Source organism: Mustelus asterias, chromosome 7 (genome assembly GCF_964213995.1).
Source record: "Mustelus asterias chromosome 7, sMusAst1.hap1.1, whole genome shotgun sequence".
Lineage (NCBI taxonomy): Eukaryota > Metazoa > Chordata > Chondrichthyes > Carcharhiniformes > Triakidae > Mustelus > Mustelus asterias.
The window spans coordinates 75,718,257-75,738,320 of NC_135807.1; the positions used below are offsets into that span (position 1 = coordinate 75,718,257).

Here is a 20,064-nt window from a genome sequence, read left to right on the forward strand (position 1 = left end):
ATTTTGTTTGTTCCCTCACCACTGCTGCAGTTCCAGCTCTGTCCTTTAGGACTTGGCCAGCTTGGTCAGCAGTGGTGCTACTGAACCACTCTTGGTGATGGGCATTGAAGTCTCCCACCCAGAGTACATTCTGTGCCCTTGCTATGCTCAGTGCTTCCGCAAAGTAGTGTTTAACATGGAGGAATACAGATTCATCAGTTGAGGGAGATGGTGCATGGTAATCAGCAGAAGGTTTCCTCATCCATGTTTGACCTGATGCCATGAGACTTCATGGGATCCGGGGTCGGTGTTGAGGATTTGCAAGGTAACTCCCACCCTATTGTATACCACCCTGCAGCCACCTCTGTTCTGCTGGTGGTACAAGACATACCCAGGAACGGCGATGTCTGGGATATTACCTGTAAGGTATCAGTGTATCAGGCTGATTGCTTTACTCATCTCTGGGACGGTTCTACAAATTTTGGCTCCCAGATGTCAGGAACAGAGAGATCTTGGGGTTCATATCCACAGATCTCTGAAGGTTGCCACTAAAGTGGATAGAGCCATGAAGAAGGCCTATAGTGTGTTCGCATTTATTAACAGGGGGTTTGGGTTTAAGAGCCGTGGGATTATGCTGCAACTGTACAGGACCTTGGTGAGACCACATTTGGAATATTGTGTGCAGTTCTGGTCACCTCACTATAAGAAGGATGTGGAAGCATTGGAGAGAGTGCAGAGGAGATTTACCAGAATGCTGCCTGGTTTGGAGGGTAGGTCTTATGAGGAAAGGTTGAGGGAGCTAGGGCTTTTCTCTTTAGAGCGGAGGAGGATGAGAGGCGACTTAATAGAGGTTTATAAGATGATAAGGGGGATAGATAGAGTGGACGTTCAGTGACTATTTCCTCGGGTGAATGTAGCTGTTACTAGGGGGCATAACTATAAGGTTCATGGTGGGAGATATAGGAAGGATGTCCGAGGTAGGTTCTTTACTCAGAGAGTGGTTGGGGTGTGGAATGGACTGCCTGCTGTGATAGTGGAGTCGGACACTTTAGGAACTTTCAAGCGGTTATTGGATAGGCACACCAGAATGATAGGGAGTGAGATAGCGTGATCTTGGTTTCGGACAAAGCTCGGCACAACATCAAGGGCCGAAGGGCCTGTACTGTACTGTTCTATGTTCAGATGTCAGTACGGAGGACATTTCAGGGTTACGGAGCTGAGTTTGCCATTGTAGTTTCTGATGCCTAAGTTGATGCCAGGTGCTCCTCTTCATTCTTTCTTGACTTTCTGGTGGTTTGATACAACTGAGTAGCTTGCTAGGCCATTTCAAAGGGTGTTTAAAAGTCGACCACGTTGCACTGGATCTGGAATCACATGCAGATTAGACCACATAAGGACAGCAGATATGCTTCTCCAAAGAGCACTTGTGAACTTTTTTATCACAATCAACAATGGTTTCAAAGTCATGGTCATCATTAGACTTTTAATTCCAGGTTTCTTTTTCATTCGCTCCCATCTTAGAAATCTTAGAATCTTAGAAACCCTGCAGCACAGAAAGTGGTCATTCGGCCCATCGAGTCTGCACCGACCACAATCCCACCCAGGCCCTAGCCCCATATCCCTACATATTTTACCCACTAATCCCTCTAACCTACGCATCCCAGGGCACTAAGGGCAATTTTAGCTTGGCCAATCAACCTAACCCGCACATCTTTGGACTGTGGGAGGAAACCGGAGCACCCGGAGGAAACCCACGCAGACACGAGGAGAACGTGCAAACAGTGACCCGAGCCGGGATTTGAACCCAGGTCCCTGGAGCTGTGAAGCAGCAGTGCTAACCACTGTACTACTGTGCCGCCCATGGTGGGATTTGAACCCTGGTCCCCAGAGCATTACCCTGGGTCTCTGTGTTACTAATCCAATGACAATATCACCCTGAAGGCTGAATAATTTTTTCCCAGTTTCACGTTTCTTTTAGTCTTGCGTTCCTGCAATCTAAGTGACTTGCAGCTTTTTTATTGTATCGTCATGTCCCCTATCCCCACTATTAGTTTCCATTCTGATTATCTTATATAAAGCCATAACAGGATGTTTATAATGTTAACAACTCCATTCACATTGTTTACATTTTCCCAGAAAGACTAACCCTGTCTGCCTAATTCAAGTCTTGTGGGTAGGAGCTTAATTTGAAACATCATGCTTACTATCTTCTCTGCAAACTCTTTCCACCCCCATGTTTATAATCAAATGTGATTTTAAAAATTAAAATGAAACAATGTAATTGACATAAGGAAGGAACAGCGGTACAAAGAGAATTGTTGTGCCATCAAAATAAATCCTGCTTCGGTTTTTAATTGATCACTCTTTGTAAATTATCAATTGTAACTATCTTGCACATGTTGGCATTTTATTGTTGATATTAATATTAGAAATAATATTGATATTAGAAATAATATTGATTAAATTATTGGGGAATATTACATGAATAATCAATTAATATTCATCGCTGATGTATTGAAGAGAGAACACAATATGTTCTGACTTGGATATTTTAGTCAATAGCAAAGGCAATTATCATTTTTCTTGAAAGAAATTGTCCACAAAGATTTAGTGAGCTCTTTAGCATTGATTTCACATCAATTTTATTCTGGCTCCATCTACAGGGGATCTCTGATATCCAGGAACATTGAAGTCAACATGGCCAGCAAACCAGGAAGTAAAAAGCATGGACTTTTCCATTTGTAACCTTTTTACAGAGAGTAAAACAAAGATTCGGACATGTACACAAAATTAAGGCAGAAACTGAATAATCAAGAACTTTTAAGAAAATGAAGTAAAAATGAATTTTCATTATTTTAAATTTCCATGGAATTTTCATCATAAGATGGAATGACAGATGCTTGATTTCTAAAATTAGTTTTTCAGGGCCGGAGAAATAGTTCAGCAGTAAATATGGAGAGCAAGCTATTAAAAACACACATCATTCAGCGAGGCTTAACACTCTATATGCCTTTAAAGCAAGAGTCGTGCATAAATAATTGAAGTCCACACCAAAGCATTCTGTGTTGATTGTATCTGCAAAGACTGCAACAGTGTACCCTGTGTTTCAGGAGGATATCACAGGTGGCACTTGTCTGAATCGTTGAATGGTTTCAAGAAGGAGATAGATATATTTCTAATTTTTAAAAAAGGGATAAAGGAATATGGGGAACCAGTGGGGAGGTGGATTTGAGACCAGGGAGAGATCAGCCAAGATCTGATTGAATGCGGAACAGGCCTGAAGGGCTGAATTTGACTACTTCTGTTCCTAATTCCTAATGTCTGGAATTTTGCGTTTAACCGAGCAAGTATAGCCGGTGGATGTCGCGCCGTGATAGGGGAAGATGCTGCCAGTTTCACCATCTCTACAATCAAAAATTTAGGGACGTAGAATCTACTTCTTTATATTTCATTTGCCTGAAAGCAAGTCACCAAGATCAGCTATGAACTGCAGGTGTTATTACATTGTCTAGGAACTGTGGCAGCTGTAGCTGGCTTGCATCCTGGTCAATGCATCATCAAAGTTAATGGGATCAATGTGAGCAAAGAGAGTCATGCAAGTGTGATCGCACATGTCACAGCATGTCGGAAATACAAACGTCCTTCACAGGTTAGTCACTGTTTCTTCTTTCTATCTCTAGCAAACATATTTCTTCGTTAAAACAACTTTTATTGTCTGCTAAGAATGCTGTCTCAGTTACATTTAGCATGCACCTTTAGAGTTCTCTTTACATTTTGGGAAAATGGAGAATTGTTTCCAAGTTTTTATGTCTGTGTGGACCACGTAGACATTGAATGATGGACATTTGGGAACCCTTGTAAAGTTTAAATCTCATGTCATTGAGTAAATTTCTGAAGTTGCTGGTTTTGGTAAACTTTGGTGTTCTAATTGAGATCTATCCACCAATGAAAAAGCTGTGCCACAAAAATCATGCCCACAAAAAAAAAGGTACATTTCATTTGAGCATCTATCACTTTAAGTAAAATACAATGAAACTTTGAAACAAATACACATTTTTATTCAAAAGGTTTAAGATAACTCTGTCACAGTAATGATGTGGTTAAAAAACAACATTGATCATAGAAAATATGACCTGGTTTGTATTTGATAAAATAGTTGCAAGTTAGTAATTTTGATTTACCGCGCACAGTGGTTAGCACTGCTGCTTCACAGCTCCAGGGACCTGGGTTCGATTCCCGGCTCGGGTCACTGTCTGTGTGGAGATTGCACATTCTCCTCGTGTCTGCGTGGGTTTCCTCCGAGTGCTCCGGTTTCCTCCCACAGTCCAAAGATGTGTGGGTTAGGTTGATTGGCCATGCTAAAATTGCCCCTTAGTTTCCTGAGATGCGTAGGTTAGAGGGATTAGTGGATAAAATATGTAGGGATATGGGGGTAGGGCCTGGGTGGGATTGTGGTCGGTGCAGACTCGATGGGCCGAATGGCCTCTTTCTGCACTGTAGGGTTCTATGATTCTATGATTTAATAGATTTCTAACACGGGAACCCAATATTCCATCAACATATAAAGATGTTGGGCACAATTTTCCCAGCCCGCTGTGCTACTCGAATAGCGCAGCATGCTGATGCCTGCCTCTCAAGTGGAATTAGGCCCTGCCCCCCCACCCTTATCAGTGTCAGAGTGCCGAAAATCCACCCCATGGAGTATGCCCAAAAAACGGGCAGTAAAATCTCCCATTTTCCCGCTCATTGGGCACTTAGATTTTTTGGGAGGAAATGACCCCATTGAATGTTGTCAGCACACAAACAGAAATTCACTGATAATGACGTCAAGGAGCCAACAAACTTGCCATGGCATGGTCACAAAATTCTGCCCCACATCCCAGAAACAAGTCATTTGGCCCAACCCAACCATGTAGGTGTTAACCCTCCAATGAGCTAAAACACAGTTACCCATCCCGTTCCCATATCTCTTTTTCTTTTCCTTCTGATCCAATCTAATTTTCAGTGTTACGTAGTTGCTGACTCAACCACAATCATTCAATCTTGCACTTGTGGCTATCATTCTAACCCCATCTAACCTAGAACAGAGTGATAAAAGGTTGGCCCTCATCTCGCGAGGACCGCAGGGTGATGTGTGTCCCATTCACTGTCCCCTGCACATGGGGCATTCCAGCTATTGAAGCCTGCAGCCTGGGCCTCCTCCTGCACCTGGCCAACATCAAAATTGATGTACTGGCCTTCCCCGACGTACAAGGCATCTGTGACCTGGCTCTCTCACATGTTGTGGAGATGTCAGCGTTGGAGCTGTTTGTGAACTGAAATCCCACTCACCTGACGAAGGAGCAGCGAGCGCTTCGAAAGCTAGTGGCTTTTGCTACCAAATAAACCTGTTGGACTTTAACCTGGTGTTATGAGACTTCTTACTGTGTTCACACACATGTGGACAGAGACCTCCGAAATTCCACAGATGTCCCCACTGGGTATCTGGAGTGATCCTGTGGCATAAAAGTTGAGTGCCGCTGTCACTTTGACTTCTACTGAGAGGGGGTGCCCTCCCCTCCCCTGAGTTGCCACGTCTGCCAGGACCTCACACAAGTGCCGCACCATTTCCTTACACAGGTGGAGCTGGTCCTGTAGACCCTCTGCTTCTGCATTCTCCTTCTGCTGGCCCTCTCTTTGGGAGTCTGCGCTGCCACTTCCTGGGTCACACCAGCAGCCCCCTACCCTCCTTCTGCTGTTCCTGCAGGGTCTGCCACTGGCTGCTCCTCCAGGGTCTGCCACTGGCTGCTCCTCCAGGGTCTGCCACTGGCTGTTCCTGCAGGGTCTGCCACTGGCTGCTCCTCCAGGGTCTGCCACTGGCTGCTCCTCCAGGGTCTGCCACTGGCTGTTCCTCCAGGGTCTGCCACTGGCTGCTTCTGCAGTGGCCGTGCAACTTCCCTTCCCCTCCTGAGCCGCCTCCTCCTCCTCAGCAGCCGGGACCATGGCACCATAATGGCCAGCTCCAGACCTATAAGTCCGAAATCCATCTGCACAATGGGGGTGAGAGAGCGAAAGAAAGAGAAATTGATAGATACATGTCTTTGTTTTTAACTAACAGCCCCCCCAATCCCTCACTGGGACCAGTGCTCCCACTCGTGGATGCTGGCAACACAGTCTGGGGTGCCATGCGTCATCTGATTAGGTTGCTTTGCCTTTGGCATCATGAACACGGCAGGCGGGGAAAGCATACAGGTTGATGTATGGGCGTGGACATTGCACACCCTTGAGCCATTGTCATGGGTGCTAATACAGCATTCCCTTCCAGGCATGTGTTTCAGGTCAGGGGCAAGGGACAGGGATAGCCTCCTAAATATACAAGATGGGTTCCCATTCACCCCAGAGTACATGCAGTATGAGTGGCTGTGTTAACATGAGCACCCCTGCTAGGAGAACCAACTGCCTGAATTGATGAGCCCTCAAGCGGCACATGGTTCCCTCACCCTCCCTAAAACCCCAGCACTCAGTGCAGTCCCACACCACACCCCACAGCTCGACCAATGGAACATCCCTGTGCCTGGAAACAGCAGCCTGACCAGCACTCAGTAAAGTCCCTCACCCCACCCCACAGAGATAACAATGAAACATCTCTGGGCCTGGGGACAGCACGTCCAGCCCTCAATGAACTTCCCCATCCCCATCCAGAATGTTTCCGGACCTGGACTCCACTCTCCCCTGCACTCCGGGGGCTGCAGCTCCATAACACTTACCTCTTTGCTCCTCTTCAATGCTGCCATGGCAGGTCCCGACTTTTATAGAGCAGTTGTAAACCCTGCCAGCGTGAGAAGTGGGAGACGCTAGTGGGGGGAGGGGAAATTCTGAACCCGCTAATCATATGTCAAGGTATGGTAACGCGTAAATCGCTGCCATGCAAATTGGTTGGCGCTGAAAATCTGAGGCTGGGAGATGCACGGAGGCCTGGCTGCCCAGCGGGGAGCCCGCGAAACAGCCACCGCTGATGTCTCTTGGCCAACTGCACAACCTGAGCAGCGCAGCGATCTGGGAGAATCACCCCCACTAACTTTAAAATGTCAATTAAAACATAGGCTTTTAAAAAATATTATTTCATATATTTCTACGTTTCTTTTCCTGAACACTTACCACACCGGAACGCTGCTGCAAGTTACAAAAGAAAAAATGTGCAGATTTCCTCATTTTCACTCTTACTCAGTAGCTCCACCCACATTTCTGTTCTTACAGTTTACTCATCTTGTAACTGTAAATTAATTATGTATTGTGGAATGAAAATGATAAAATGAATTGTCGTTACATTATATTTCTGTTTTGGTTATGCAGCAAGACTCTATTCGGTGGGTATATAATAATACTGAAAGTGGCCAGGAAGAGCTACAGAAAATCAGTTTAAAGCTCCCAGCCTCGGCGGGAAGCAACAGCGACATGCACGATGGATTTAATGAAGGTATGTCAGAGTTAGATAGTATGTGAAGATGACACTTTACAGGCACATTGGATTCCAATTTGCATTATGTTACTCTTTTTTCCTTTTTATATCTTAAAATTAATTCAACCCAACTTTGCTACTTCAGTTTTCTTTTCCAGCTGAAGTTAGCCCTTCCCCTCGGTTTAAAGTATCTGATGATGCAATTAAATGATATTCTTCACACATACAGTGCTTTTTGTGTTCAAGCCATCCCAAGATATGATTGAGCAATGCAAGAAGGAATTCAGCCTCATAGTTCTTGATGCAGTTAAATGCAAACTTACACTAGTATGTGCATCAGCGTGCATGTTCACAACATAAGATAGTTTGAAGCCAATTTTGCATGCATTATGTTTATGCACTACTGCAGTTGATATGCAGGAATATCTTCCTCTTAATGATCGAACGAGTTTCCAGATAGAACATGTTTGTGTTATCTATTGGCATTAGTTCAATATCCCAGATAGCATGGCATCAAGGTCAAGGTATTTGACACTGGAAACATCACCCATCAGAAGAAGCCCAGAGAAACACTATTTAATTTGTAGAAGACACTCAGGGCTATACATTGAAGGACAAATGCACTGTTACAGACCAATTAATTAATAAGTTCGCAAGATCCTTTCTTCCCTCTCTTTTAAAACACTGAAGAACCACAATAGATAGTAAAATCACAAGCAAGCAGTAAGTAAAATGAGCTGCTTATTAAGGTTAGTTCCTTTTGTTTATTTTTGCTCTAGCAAAAGTGAAATTCTTCTTAAATGCTGTGCCTTCTGTTTAGGTTTAATGTATGGGTGTTTTGGGAGGTGAAATATGATTCTGTGCATTTGAATTCAGCTGGATGTGTTCACCGGCTGACAGCATTTCCTCAGTGGTACAAATTGCCATGGCTATGTCAAACTGATAGTTCCAGGTTACTTGATGTCAGGTGACTCCCATTTCTGGAAACCAAACAGATATCAAAGTGCACCATCACACGTACAATTACTGAATTAAACATGTAGCCAATTTTATTTATTTTAATGTATCACAGGTCAAAAGAAGGAAAACATTTTTTAATTAAACTCTTATATTTTTCATTCCAAAATTCAGGATTATAAAATAAAGTTGTGACATTTGTGGCAATTTTAACAGTACCATACCACCCCCATCCCCACCAAAGAAAGCAGGACAGAAGTGGGTAGAAATGGGTAATCCAGCCCTAAGGTGCCTACAAAAACAAAACGCTGCTGCTGGAAACCTGAAATAAAAAGAGAAAATGCTGGAAATGCTCAGCAGGTCAAAAAGCATCGGCAGAGAGAGAAGCAGAATTAAGATTTCAACTCAATGGTTCTGATGAAAAGTCAATGTACCTACTTCTGGCTTAACCAGGACAAGTTTGTGGTCAGATGAGTGACCTGATCTGTCGTGACTGGCTGGTAATTGCAATATGTAACTAAGGCTCTGTGCCTCAGGTTTTATTAGTGATTTGGATTTAATGGTTGGGCTGGGTTCCCTAGGGCCCAGCAGCAAGACCTGCCAGATCGAACAGGAAAATACTCTGCCAGCAGTCTGGGCCATATGGTTTAGGTCCCTCAAGTAAACCTACTATGATTTTCCTCCCTCCCCACAATGAACACTCCAAACGCCTCAACACCTCTTCTCCTCCCATTATCTCTTTCCCCCACGATCTTCAAACAACCACCAGCCATATTCATCACTGCCATTAGCCAGACTAACCCCTCACCCCTGATCCCCAGAGGGACCCTCCCCCCTTCAATCTCTTCTACCCCTTGATCTGATCTCCCTCGCTCCCACACTCTTTGCTACTGTGCTCTGAACTCCATTCCCATGACCTCTGAATTTTCGTGATCCCCTTCAGCACAGGATTTCCTGTCCAAGTTCCAGCCTTGAATCTTGCTGGCTTTCAGTAGGGAAATGGGATGAAAATGTTCTAATGAGTTCCTGCTGTCAGATTCAGCAGGACATTTATATTCCTGCCATTTCCAGGTTTCCTCATGCTGACAGATCCTGTCCATCTCTCTGGTAAATATTAAGATCATGGAGCTCCAAACAGCAATTGCCATGGATAGAAACTTGTATTGTTAAATAACAATAAGCAATATGTATAAATATACTTTTTATGAAGAAGTAGTATCTGATTATCAATAAGAATGATTGAAATTTCTGTCACTGTAAACAAGCAATTCATTTGTTACCTCTGAAAAATACACATACAGTGTGAGAAAATTACTATCAGGATTTTCATTAGAATATAAATTGGTGACAGGAGCATGTTGCAGAATTTGAATACTGTCTATACTGTATGAGGTATTATATCGTAATTGTGCTCAATTTGATTCTGGAGGCTATTTTTCCTTTGTTTCAATCATTTTCATCAGTATTCAAACTGAATGCCACAAAGATGAGTTGAAATGGAAACAGATGGATGCTTCTTGATGCACTGCTTTGTAGGTTAACTTCAAAAATGTTGGGGCATGCTAATGATATCGGTATGAAAATATTAATGGATTTGACTGCCGGAAAGTATATTCCTTTTGGGTGTCCACCATATGCACATTTTATATGGCGCTGATTCTGTGTTTAATTTGTTTTGTTTTGTTTTGAAATAACATTGTCAAGGTGACGCAATGTTTTTTTCTCCAGAAGTCTTTGATAAGTTTAATACAATGGCCTTAATTGATGGGAAGAAAGACCATGTGAGCCTGACAGTAGATAATGTTCATTTGGAATATGGTGTCGTATATGAATACGACAGCACTGCTGGAACAAAATGCCATGTTCTGGAGAAAATGAGTGAACCAAAGGGATTCTTCAACCTAACTGCAAAGGTATGATTCAAAGGACTAATGAGAACTCCTGTGACAATACATGTGTACCAGAAATATAATGCTTTATAAACAAGAATAGGCTTATCAACAACTGATATGAAGAATTGGAGAATATTTTTAGTGTTGGTCCAGTTCAAGCTTACTCTTTTCTCCAGCCTCATGGGGGTTGATACACCAAATAGAGTTCAATTGAGAAAGCTTCCCAGAACTGATGCAAGAGTTATAAAACTAGTTGGCAAGGTTGCAGTGGTTGGTGGAGAAGCCTGGAAGATTAATCTGTGCATGAAGGGACTGAAAGGCTGGGTTTATTATTGATTAGGGGGGAGTTTGTCAAGGTTTCAACATACTTATGAAGGTAAATCACCACATAGGTTACAATAACAGAAGCTTGTTTAAGTATAGGAGTGTCTCTGTAGCATTGTTGGTAAATGCAATGTAAAACTAAGGTATTCCAATGTCACTGTTAGTTCAGGAGGTATTAATAATGTGACACATTTACATCGGTAATTTCTATTATAAAAATGAATTAATAATGGCAAAAATGCACAGGAATTCATAATGGTAAAAATTGGCAGGAATTGTGTGCAGATGTAGGATTTTAAAACATATTATTACTGATATTCTGCTCTCTATTGCAATGACAAACCTGGGAAAACAGCTCCTATAGCATCTATTCGCCATGCAAACCTGTGCCCATTTCAATGGACTGGTTTTGGTTAGATTGTAAAGGCTCAGATGAGGGTCATACAAGGTTCTGCTGGATTTCAGTCATGTTGGGAACCTACCAAGATTGATATTGGAAATGGGAACCTTCCCTGTGGCTGTTACTAAAAAAGGATAACGAGGCAGATTGATGTTATGTGGCAGAATTCCTGTCCTATGTGTGCCCATCATTGTGAAGCAAGCATTCTGATGTGCCTAAACTGTTCCTGGAAGAGTCGAGCCCCCAAGGCTTTGAAAGCCGAAATCCTGCTTTTTTTTTCCTGCTATTGAAACTGGCTGCCCAACGTTGCCAGCACTCTGACTGTGGACTTTAAAACACCTTACCTGTTTGTTAATCCAGCTGTGTTTAATAAGGCATAAGATTTGTCTGAATGACCCTCACTCCAGAAATCCTACTCGTGCATTGTTATGGTGATGGAGCAAGACTGACATTTCTGGGGCAATGGCCAGAATTTTGTGTCATTTGAGTGGGCGCACGCCCAGTTTGGAAGTGCGTGAAATTGCGTGGGAGGAATGTCAGGCATGCATCCTGACATCATCCTGCACCAGCGTGATATTTCAGTTAGCGGGAGCACACAAGAATCAGAAACATGCTCGCTGACTATTAAACAGGTTGGTGGGCGGCCCCATTGGTCTGGTGGCCTTCACAATTTTGCCACAATCTCGATCCAGAAAGAGGTTGCAATCCAAAGATGTGTGGGTTAGGTGGATTAGCCATGCTAACTTGTCCCTTAATGTCAGGGGGACTGGCTAGGGTAAATGCATGGGATTATCGGGATAGAGCTTGGGTGGGATTGTGGCCAGTGCAGACTCGATGGGCCGAATAGCTTCCTTCTGCACTGTAGGATTCTATGATTCTAGATGAAGTGTCTGAGGTGAAATAAAACGAAAAAGATATCTGAGGATTGAGGTTTCCTCAGTTCTGCTGTCAGGGGTTTGAATGTGCTGTCTAGGCAAAGTCTGCTGTGTTTTTTTTATCGCATTTAATTTGTACTGGTCTGCAGCTCCCTGAGGCAGCTCCACAGCAGCTGTCCACCTGAGAGAGCCCATTAGATGTATCAGCCGGACCCTCGCATTTCTTGGCACCTGACCTCTTCCTGCCCCTCCCCCTTGACAGCACTGAGTCTTTCTCAGCATGCGTTTAACACTGGCTGCCTGTTATTGGCCTTCCAGAGTGAAATCACCTTCTGGGGTTGAATGTGGTCGGAAGAGCATTTTGTGTTCGCTTCTGGGCCTGCCAAGTGCGTGTGCCCAACAGGTGCAAAATTCAGGCCAGCATGTTTCACTGTACTTTTTTTTAAAAAAAACAAAAATAAGGAATGATATACTGAGGAGAGATTTACAGAAATATTCCACCATTGGAAGAAAGGTGACAAATTTAGAAATATTAGAAAAATGTGGGAATAACGTGGAAGTATTAGAAGAAAATCATGGAGAAATGAGAATTTGCTCGACAGGAAATAATTAGGTGCTAAGATTATGAGATTTAAAAGACTATTTTAGTTTGGGGCTGCATCTTTAAATTTGGATAGAGGAAGGGAGTCTGAGTGACAGTGTGCTTGGATGGGTTTGATTGTTGGAGATCAAAGGAAGGCTTAGATTGTTTTACTGAAAGAAAATGCAAGATATTTATGATTTGGTTACGATTTGGTAGAGACCGATTACATTTAAAGAGAAATTCAAACAGCTGAAAGAATGAAATATTTGTTCACATGGGTTCACATTCATTTACCTTTAACTTAAAAAGACAACCCCAAATGTCATATCGTATCAATCTCATATTTGTAACATAACTAAATTATAATTAACATAGAACATAGAACAGTACAGCACAGAACAGGCCCTTCGGCCCACGATGTTGTGCCGAGCTTTATCTGAAACCAAGATCAAGCTATCCCACTCCCTATCATCCTGGTGTGCTCCATGTGCCTATCCAATAACCGCTTAAATGTTCCTAAAGTGTCTGACTCCACTATCACTATTAAGAACATAGAACTCAATAAGGCAACATAAAAAATTATTGAAACCTTTGAAACAGGCAGAAATATATTGGTGTTTGATGCTCTGGGGTGGATACGTTAATTGATTGACACAAAAACTAGTGGGGTGCTAAATAGCGAGGAGGAAACCATTACATTATAGGATGATATAGATATAGACAGGCTGGTCAGATTGGCAGAACAGTGGCAAATGAAATGTAACCTTGTAAACCTTGCAAGATGATGCCTTTTGGGAGGACTAACCAGGCAAGGGAATATATATATATCCAATGATGGTAAGACACTAGGAAGTACTGAGGACCAAAGGGACCTTGGGGGTGCATGTCCATTGATCCCTGAAGGCAGCAGGGCAGGTAGATAAGGTGGTTAAGAAGGCATATGGGATACTTGTATGCATTAGCCAAGGCGTAGAATATAAGAACAGAGAGGTTAAGATGGAGCTGTATAAAACACTTATTAGGCCACAGCTAGAGCACTAACTTGCTTTTATCCAAATCTTCAGTTCTGAGCAAGTATCACAGGTCATTTGCATTTTCTTTCTGTATTTGATAAGGCATTCTATAGCTTTTAGATTCAATATTGAGTTCAGCAACAGCAGATTCCAATCTCTACACCCATTTTATTTCCTTTTCCTATGAAAGTTTTGGTTTTGCTCTCATTTTCCTTGATTTTGTTTTCAGAAACAATTTTCATTGTTCTGCGATTCATACCTCCTCTAACCACATGTTTTGTTTCTTTACAGTCGGCATAGCTTTGTGAGTGGAAAATCATGTCTCAAATTTGATTGAGTTTTTTGAAGGGGTAACCAAGAAGGTAGATGAGGGCAGTGCAGTTGATGTTGTCTACATGGACTTTAGCAAGGCCTTTGACAAGGTACCGCATGGTAGGTTGTTGCATAAGGTTAAATTCACGGGATCCAGGGTGAGGTAGCTAAATGGATACAAAATTGGCTTGATGACAGAAACCAGAGAGTGGTTGTAGAGAGTTGTTTTTCAAACTGGAGACCTGTGACCAATGGTGTGCCTTAGGGATCGGCACTGGGTCCACTGTTATTTGTCATTTATATTAATGATTTGGATGAGAATATAGGAGGCATGGTTAGTAAATTTGCAGCTGACACCAAGATTGGTGGCATAATACTTCAGAAATGAGGAAGGTTATCTTGGATTGCAACAGGATCTTGATCACTTGGACCAGTGGGCTGACGAATGGCAGATGGAGTTTAATTTAGGTAAATGCGAGGTGATGCATTTTGGTAGATTGAACCAGGGCAGGACTTACTCAGTTAATGGTAGGGCATTGGGGAAAGTTACAGAACAAAGAGATCCAGGGTACATGTTCATAGCTCCTTGAAAGTGGAGTCACAGGTGGACAGAGCGGTGGAGAAGGCATTCGGCATGCTTGGTTTCATTGGTCGGAACATTGAATACAGGAATTGGGACGTCTTGTTGAAGTTGTACAAGACATTGGTAAGGCCACACTTGGAATACTGTGTATAGTTCTGGTCACCCTATTATAGAAAGGATATTATTAAACTAGAAAGAGTGCAGAAGAGATTTACTAGGATGCTGCCGGGACTTGATGGATTGAGTTACAAGGAGAGCTGAATAGACTGGGACTTTTTTCTCTGGAGCGTAGGAGGCTGAGGGGTGACCTTATAGAGGTCTATAAAATAATGAGGGGCATAAATCAGCTAGATAGTCAATATCTTTTCCCAAAGGTATGGGAGTCTAAAACTAGACGGCATAGGGAGAGATACAAAAGGGTCCAGAGGGGCAATTTTTTCACAGAGGGTGGTGAGTGTCTGGAACAAGCTGCCAGAGGTAGTTGTAGAGGTGGGTACAATTTTGTCTTTTAAAAAGTGTTTAGACAGTTACATGGGTAAGATGGGTATAGAGGGATAAGGGCCAAAGGCAGGCAATTGGGACTAGCTTAGGGGTTTAAAAAAAAGGGTGGCATGGACAAGTTGGGCCGAAGGGCCTGTTTCCATGCTGTAAACCTCTATGACTCTACTTGTCCAATTAATACCCTTTGGCCTTGCACCACTAACTGTTTTTTCATTTAATCTCTCCTGTTGTCTACCCTATCATGGACATTCTCTTTTTTTTTCCACCTCCCATCTCCTCACTTTTTCCCTTGCTTAAAACTAATTTCTAACTTTCCCAGTTCTAATGAAAGGTTATCAGGGTCAATTGAGTGCTGTACTGGCAAATCAAACCACTGTATCATCAGGTTATCCACAACTTATTTTTCTCTATACTTTTATCTTATAGTGTTTCCACATCAAGAGGTGGCCCACACTACATCTAGGCTGGATAACACACTTACTCAGAACATTGTGAGAGCTGTCCTGGGAACAGTACCTTGATTTCTAATCACTGTGCTATAATTTGGCAGAATGAATAGTGGAAAACTCACCTCATGAAAATTGTTGGAAATGCTCTATGCAATTCTATAATAACTTCATTAGATGCACTTTCTTTTTTCACTCCATAGTTTGAAATAAGTGTTAAGCTATTTATTATATAACATTTATTTTACAGATCCTTGAATGTTTGGCTAAAAATGATGAGCAGTTTGTGGAACATTGCAGCAGACTAAACTGTTTAAGTGAAGGAATGCCTCCTGAATTACATTCAAAATTCAACATTATGCGCAGTGAAAAGCTCGAGCGCATTAACCGAAGGATCACAAACTACAAGAAGGTAAGATCATCTTTGAGGTGCTAAGATTTGAGGGAATCTAATTTTCATCTGCACAGCTGCAGATATCGCATGGACAATTTAATCAAAGCACAGTTTCATGTTGATTATGTCCGTGCTTAAATCTAGCAATCTCATGTGATTCTAAGAACTCAATTGAATTGTGACAAAATAGGTTTGGTAACTGTGGAGAAGCTTCTTAATGGCGTGGATCATAATGCAGGTAAAACAGTCATCTCTTTCACTTGGTAGTACAGCAGTTGAATATAGATAAAAAGAGAGACATGTTGCTGAAGTATTTTGTCTTGTACGCATCAAGATGAATGCAAGTATTCCAAATTTCAAACGATCACAACAGTTTGAATGACAGGGGAAATAGGTTGCTGACCAGTTGCCAAATCTGATTTGCCATGGTGATGTCATGGATAAAGTAATAGGGAACTCTTGGCTCCTCAAACTCTCAGATAATTCAAAAAAGATGTTAGGCTTGAACACGCTCCTTTTGTTTGCAGAGTCCGAATACTGCATATGAATACATGTTGCTTCTAGTAAGTGTAAATGAGCCACCTGACCAGCTTGATTGGTGATCTTAAATGAGTTATTAGTTAGCTATTAGCACATTCAGGATTGTTCAAAGAGACCTGCTCAATCATGAAATCACATCGAACACTAAACATTTTGTTTTGGGTTTTGTAAGCGTGAACTAGTTATATACAGACTTCCTCTGTCTATTACAAAATAATGTGTTGTTTGATTTGATCAGCCAATTATTGGTCTCCAGTAGGTTCCAGAATATACTGTTCTAAGAAACTATCCAGATTACACTCGACAAACATATCCTCCAGGCTACCATTACCAATTAGATTTGCCCAATCAATGTGAAGATTAAAGTCACGCAGGATTGTTGCAGTATCCTTCTTGCTGGCCCTAATTATTTTTTGATGTGCCCTGTCTGACTATGTAGCTAATGTTAAGGGGCCTATAAACTACTCCCAGTTTTGAATTCTTTCCTTTTCTATTTCTTATCTCACCCCAAACTGATTGTACAGCTTGATATTCTGACCCATCATGGTTTTGAATACCTCTATCAAATTTCCTCTCAACTTTCTCTTTTCCAAGGAAAACAGTTCCAACTTCCCCGATCATTCAACACAACTGAAGTTCCTGATCCCTGAAGACCATTCTCATTAATCTTTTCTGCACTCTCTTCTGAAGTGTGGTGCCTGGATTTGGATGTGGGTTTGGATGCAATATTCCAACTAAGACCAAAACAGTGTTCTTTACAAATTTAACATAACTTCCTGAATTTAAGGCTTTGAATTAATCTAACTTTTGCAAATTAACTTTTTTCCTCTGATTTTTTTTCATGTCTTTCATCTCTTCAAGGACCCTGAATTCTCTCATCTCACTGCTGTTTCACTTGATAATTTTGGAGCCTTTCTTGTCTATATGCTTCTGTGTCATATGGTGCAATTAGTTACAGAGCCACTGGGAAGCTTTGATGCAGCTTTCATATTATCATTATTTTTGTTAAAAGTGATGGGATTAATATCTATATAGTTTTTAACTAACATCAGTAAGTATAATTTGAGACTTTTTCCAATATTTTTGGTTTAGTTTTCACGAGTTCTGAAAAACCGAGCCTGGCCGACTTTCAAGCAAGCCAAGTCCAAGATTTCACCATTACACAGCAGTGATTTCTGCCCCACCAATTGCCATATAAATGTGATGGAAGTGTCATATCCTAAGAATGTTGCGTCACTGGGCAGTGCATTTGGTGTACAACTGGATAGTCGGAAACAATCTAGCAATGATATCGACCAGAAAAGCTTAGACCAGGGTAAGACCTCTACTCTCATCTCTTATTGACTTTAATGAAAATGTATAATGCATGTTTGGGCTGGAGAATCCAAACCTGGCAGATGTGCAAGTTTCATAATTATTCATTACCCAAACTTGACCGTCCATATGTTATCTACAGTTTCTGTCTTCCCATCCAAAATTCTTGTTTACACAAATTCATTACATGATGATACTACTGGAGATAGAATTGCCAATGTAGCAGAATCAAAAATATAAGCAGTCAAATTAAGTGTTTCTATTGAAATAATTTGTCTGATTTTCAAGAGCAAGAACAGGTTTGTCATGAAGACATAATACTTAGGGTGGAATCTTGTGCCCTCTCCTGTGGTGAGTTTGGTAGCCGGGAATATTTAATGAGGTAGAAGATGGTGAGTGGGAGCCTTCTCTGCAAAGAGAGAAGACAGTTCAGAGCTGAAGTCCCAGTTAGGATACTTTTGCTTGTTTGAGCTTTTGGAAAATTGCTGTTCTTTACAATTTACGATAGAAGTTGTCTTGATCTCTTCTACCATTTTGAGGAAATCCAGAGTTATACAGGCACAGAAAAAGACTGGTTACGGATGACGTATACCAGTTTGAAGATTTCTTTGCTCTGTACCTGAGTGGTTCCAGAATCATGCCTGTGACCAGAAGTTAGATTCCTTCAGGCCCATAGAATGATGTGTCTGTTGTTTGAAGCCAACTGATAGGACAGACAACTATCAGTTGTCTGTTAGGACCATAACACTGGCTCCGACATCCAATTTAAAGTTTGTGAGATAGCTGTTAACTGAAATGTCCGCATTCCAATATGAAAATCTTGGATCTTTGACTTCACCCAAGAAAGATAGCTGTGTGTCTTTTTGGTGTGCAGTCACAGCCTCATCAGTCATCTTTGGGTCCTCTCTGCATTTAGATGTTTTGGCCTTGCACAGTTTGCCTAAATGTCCAATCCTGTTACATTGACAGCATTGGGCTGAAATTGCAGGAGATTGATTTTGCCTATGGGGGCGCTTTGCTCCATAGTGCTGCCATGATCGCTCTACTGGAGATTAGGGTATTGTTTCCCTTGATCTGGTATGTCCCTGTTTCTGTACTGTTTTACTAACTGGTCTGTGGGTTTTCCTTTGTCATGGTTTACTTTCTCCTTTTAAAATGGACCTGTACTACACAATGATTTCAGACTACTGAACAAAATGGATAGCTTTCGCAAGGGTTCGATCTTCCTTCGCTTGCAGAATGTCTGACTGTGTGTCATCCACTATTACTACTACCACAAACCTGATATATTCAGATTTTAGGTCTCTGTATTTGCAGCCTTCAGCCATCCTGTGCAGATCATTAATTAATGAGTCGACAGGCTCTCTGGTGCTGAGCACGCTTCTCAAATGTATCCCTTTTGAGAATTTTGCTGCTTCATAGGTTAAAATGAACACTGCTTGATTTTAGTACTTATTCAAATGTAGCAGATGATCAGTTGATTCCTTATCTAACAATATTGTCCCCAATTGCATGATTGATCTGGGCCTTGGATAAATCCAAACTAAACTGGAAATGTGGATTTCTGATCCATAGTTAAAAAATTTCAAGTGTAGGTTCAGCCTTAAGACACTGCTGAAATTCAAGTTGGCGCCGCTGTTCATTCAAAGACATAGAGTTCACCCATACCTGCCATTATGGTGGGCTCCTGCAACAATGGTGCTTGCAATGAGCCTTGCAATGATTTTAAACATTGGCTGCCTGGATTAACTCGCTGCAGACTTCTCTGTTTCAACAGTATGCTTTAGGGTCACTAAAGTGTTGAATCCTGATTTTGCTGAAATTTAAAGCTGATTACTTTGTTGCGACTCTTGCTAATTACTTAATTTTCTCCTTTCTGAACGAGCCACGTGTACAGGGGGAATCCACCTGGCTACGGTACTCTCGGAACTAGGTTGCTCTTTTAAAAGATCAGATTTTTAAAACTAGTTCTGGCCAAGAACTAGTCTTTATTTATTAACAACAAGAACTATGTACATATATATAGTAAAGAGTTCAAGCGAGGAGGTGTCTTCATGCTTGCTTGTACACATAGCTCTATTCAACATAGGACTGACTCCGAAGTGTGGGTCATGTTTTCTCTTGCATCACTGTGTGGGTTATATTGTACTCATTTCCACATTAGCCCTACATATGCCAGACCCTTTTACTACACCTGCATCCTCTGACATTACCTTGCATTCTCATGAAATTTTCCCATACCAGATGGCATAGTAGTGAGAGATGAAAGTTGGATTTGAAAATGCAGAATGGTGTTTCTGCAGAAATCAGCCTCTGGCACCTGATTCTATCGGCTCAAATTTGTTCCAAAAAGAATGTTGGATGACTATCACTCTCACATAGATGCACTGAAGACCGTTTTGAGGCACCCAAGGCAGATTACAAGGGTCACAATGAAGCTCATCGGTGTTATCCATCCTCAATGCCAATATGTGAGAAAGATTAAACACGATGTATCTGCGGTGGTTGGTGGC

General features: G+C 41.8%; 1 protein-coding gene across 1 annotated transcript in view; it reads left to right on the forward strand.

The window, feature by feature from the left end:
* Positions 1-20,064, forward strand: part of prex2 (phosphatidylinositol-3,4,5-trisphosphate-dependent Rac exchange factor 2) — a 416,168-nt gene that overhangs the window by 231,771 nt on the left and 164,333 nt on the right. The window contains exons 20-24 of the mRNA XM_078217095.1: positions 3,492-3,628; positions 7,312-7,435; positions 10,103-10,287; positions 15,554-15,715; positions 17,330-17,552. Coding sequence (XP_078073221.1) covers positions 3,492-3,628; positions 7,312-7,435; positions 10,103-10,287; positions 15,554-15,715; positions 17,330-17,552 — 831 coding nt within the window. The remainder of the gene's footprint in view (positions 1-3,491; positions 3,629-7,311; positions 7,436-10,102; positions 10,288-15,553; positions 15,716-17,329; positions 17,553-20,064) is intronic.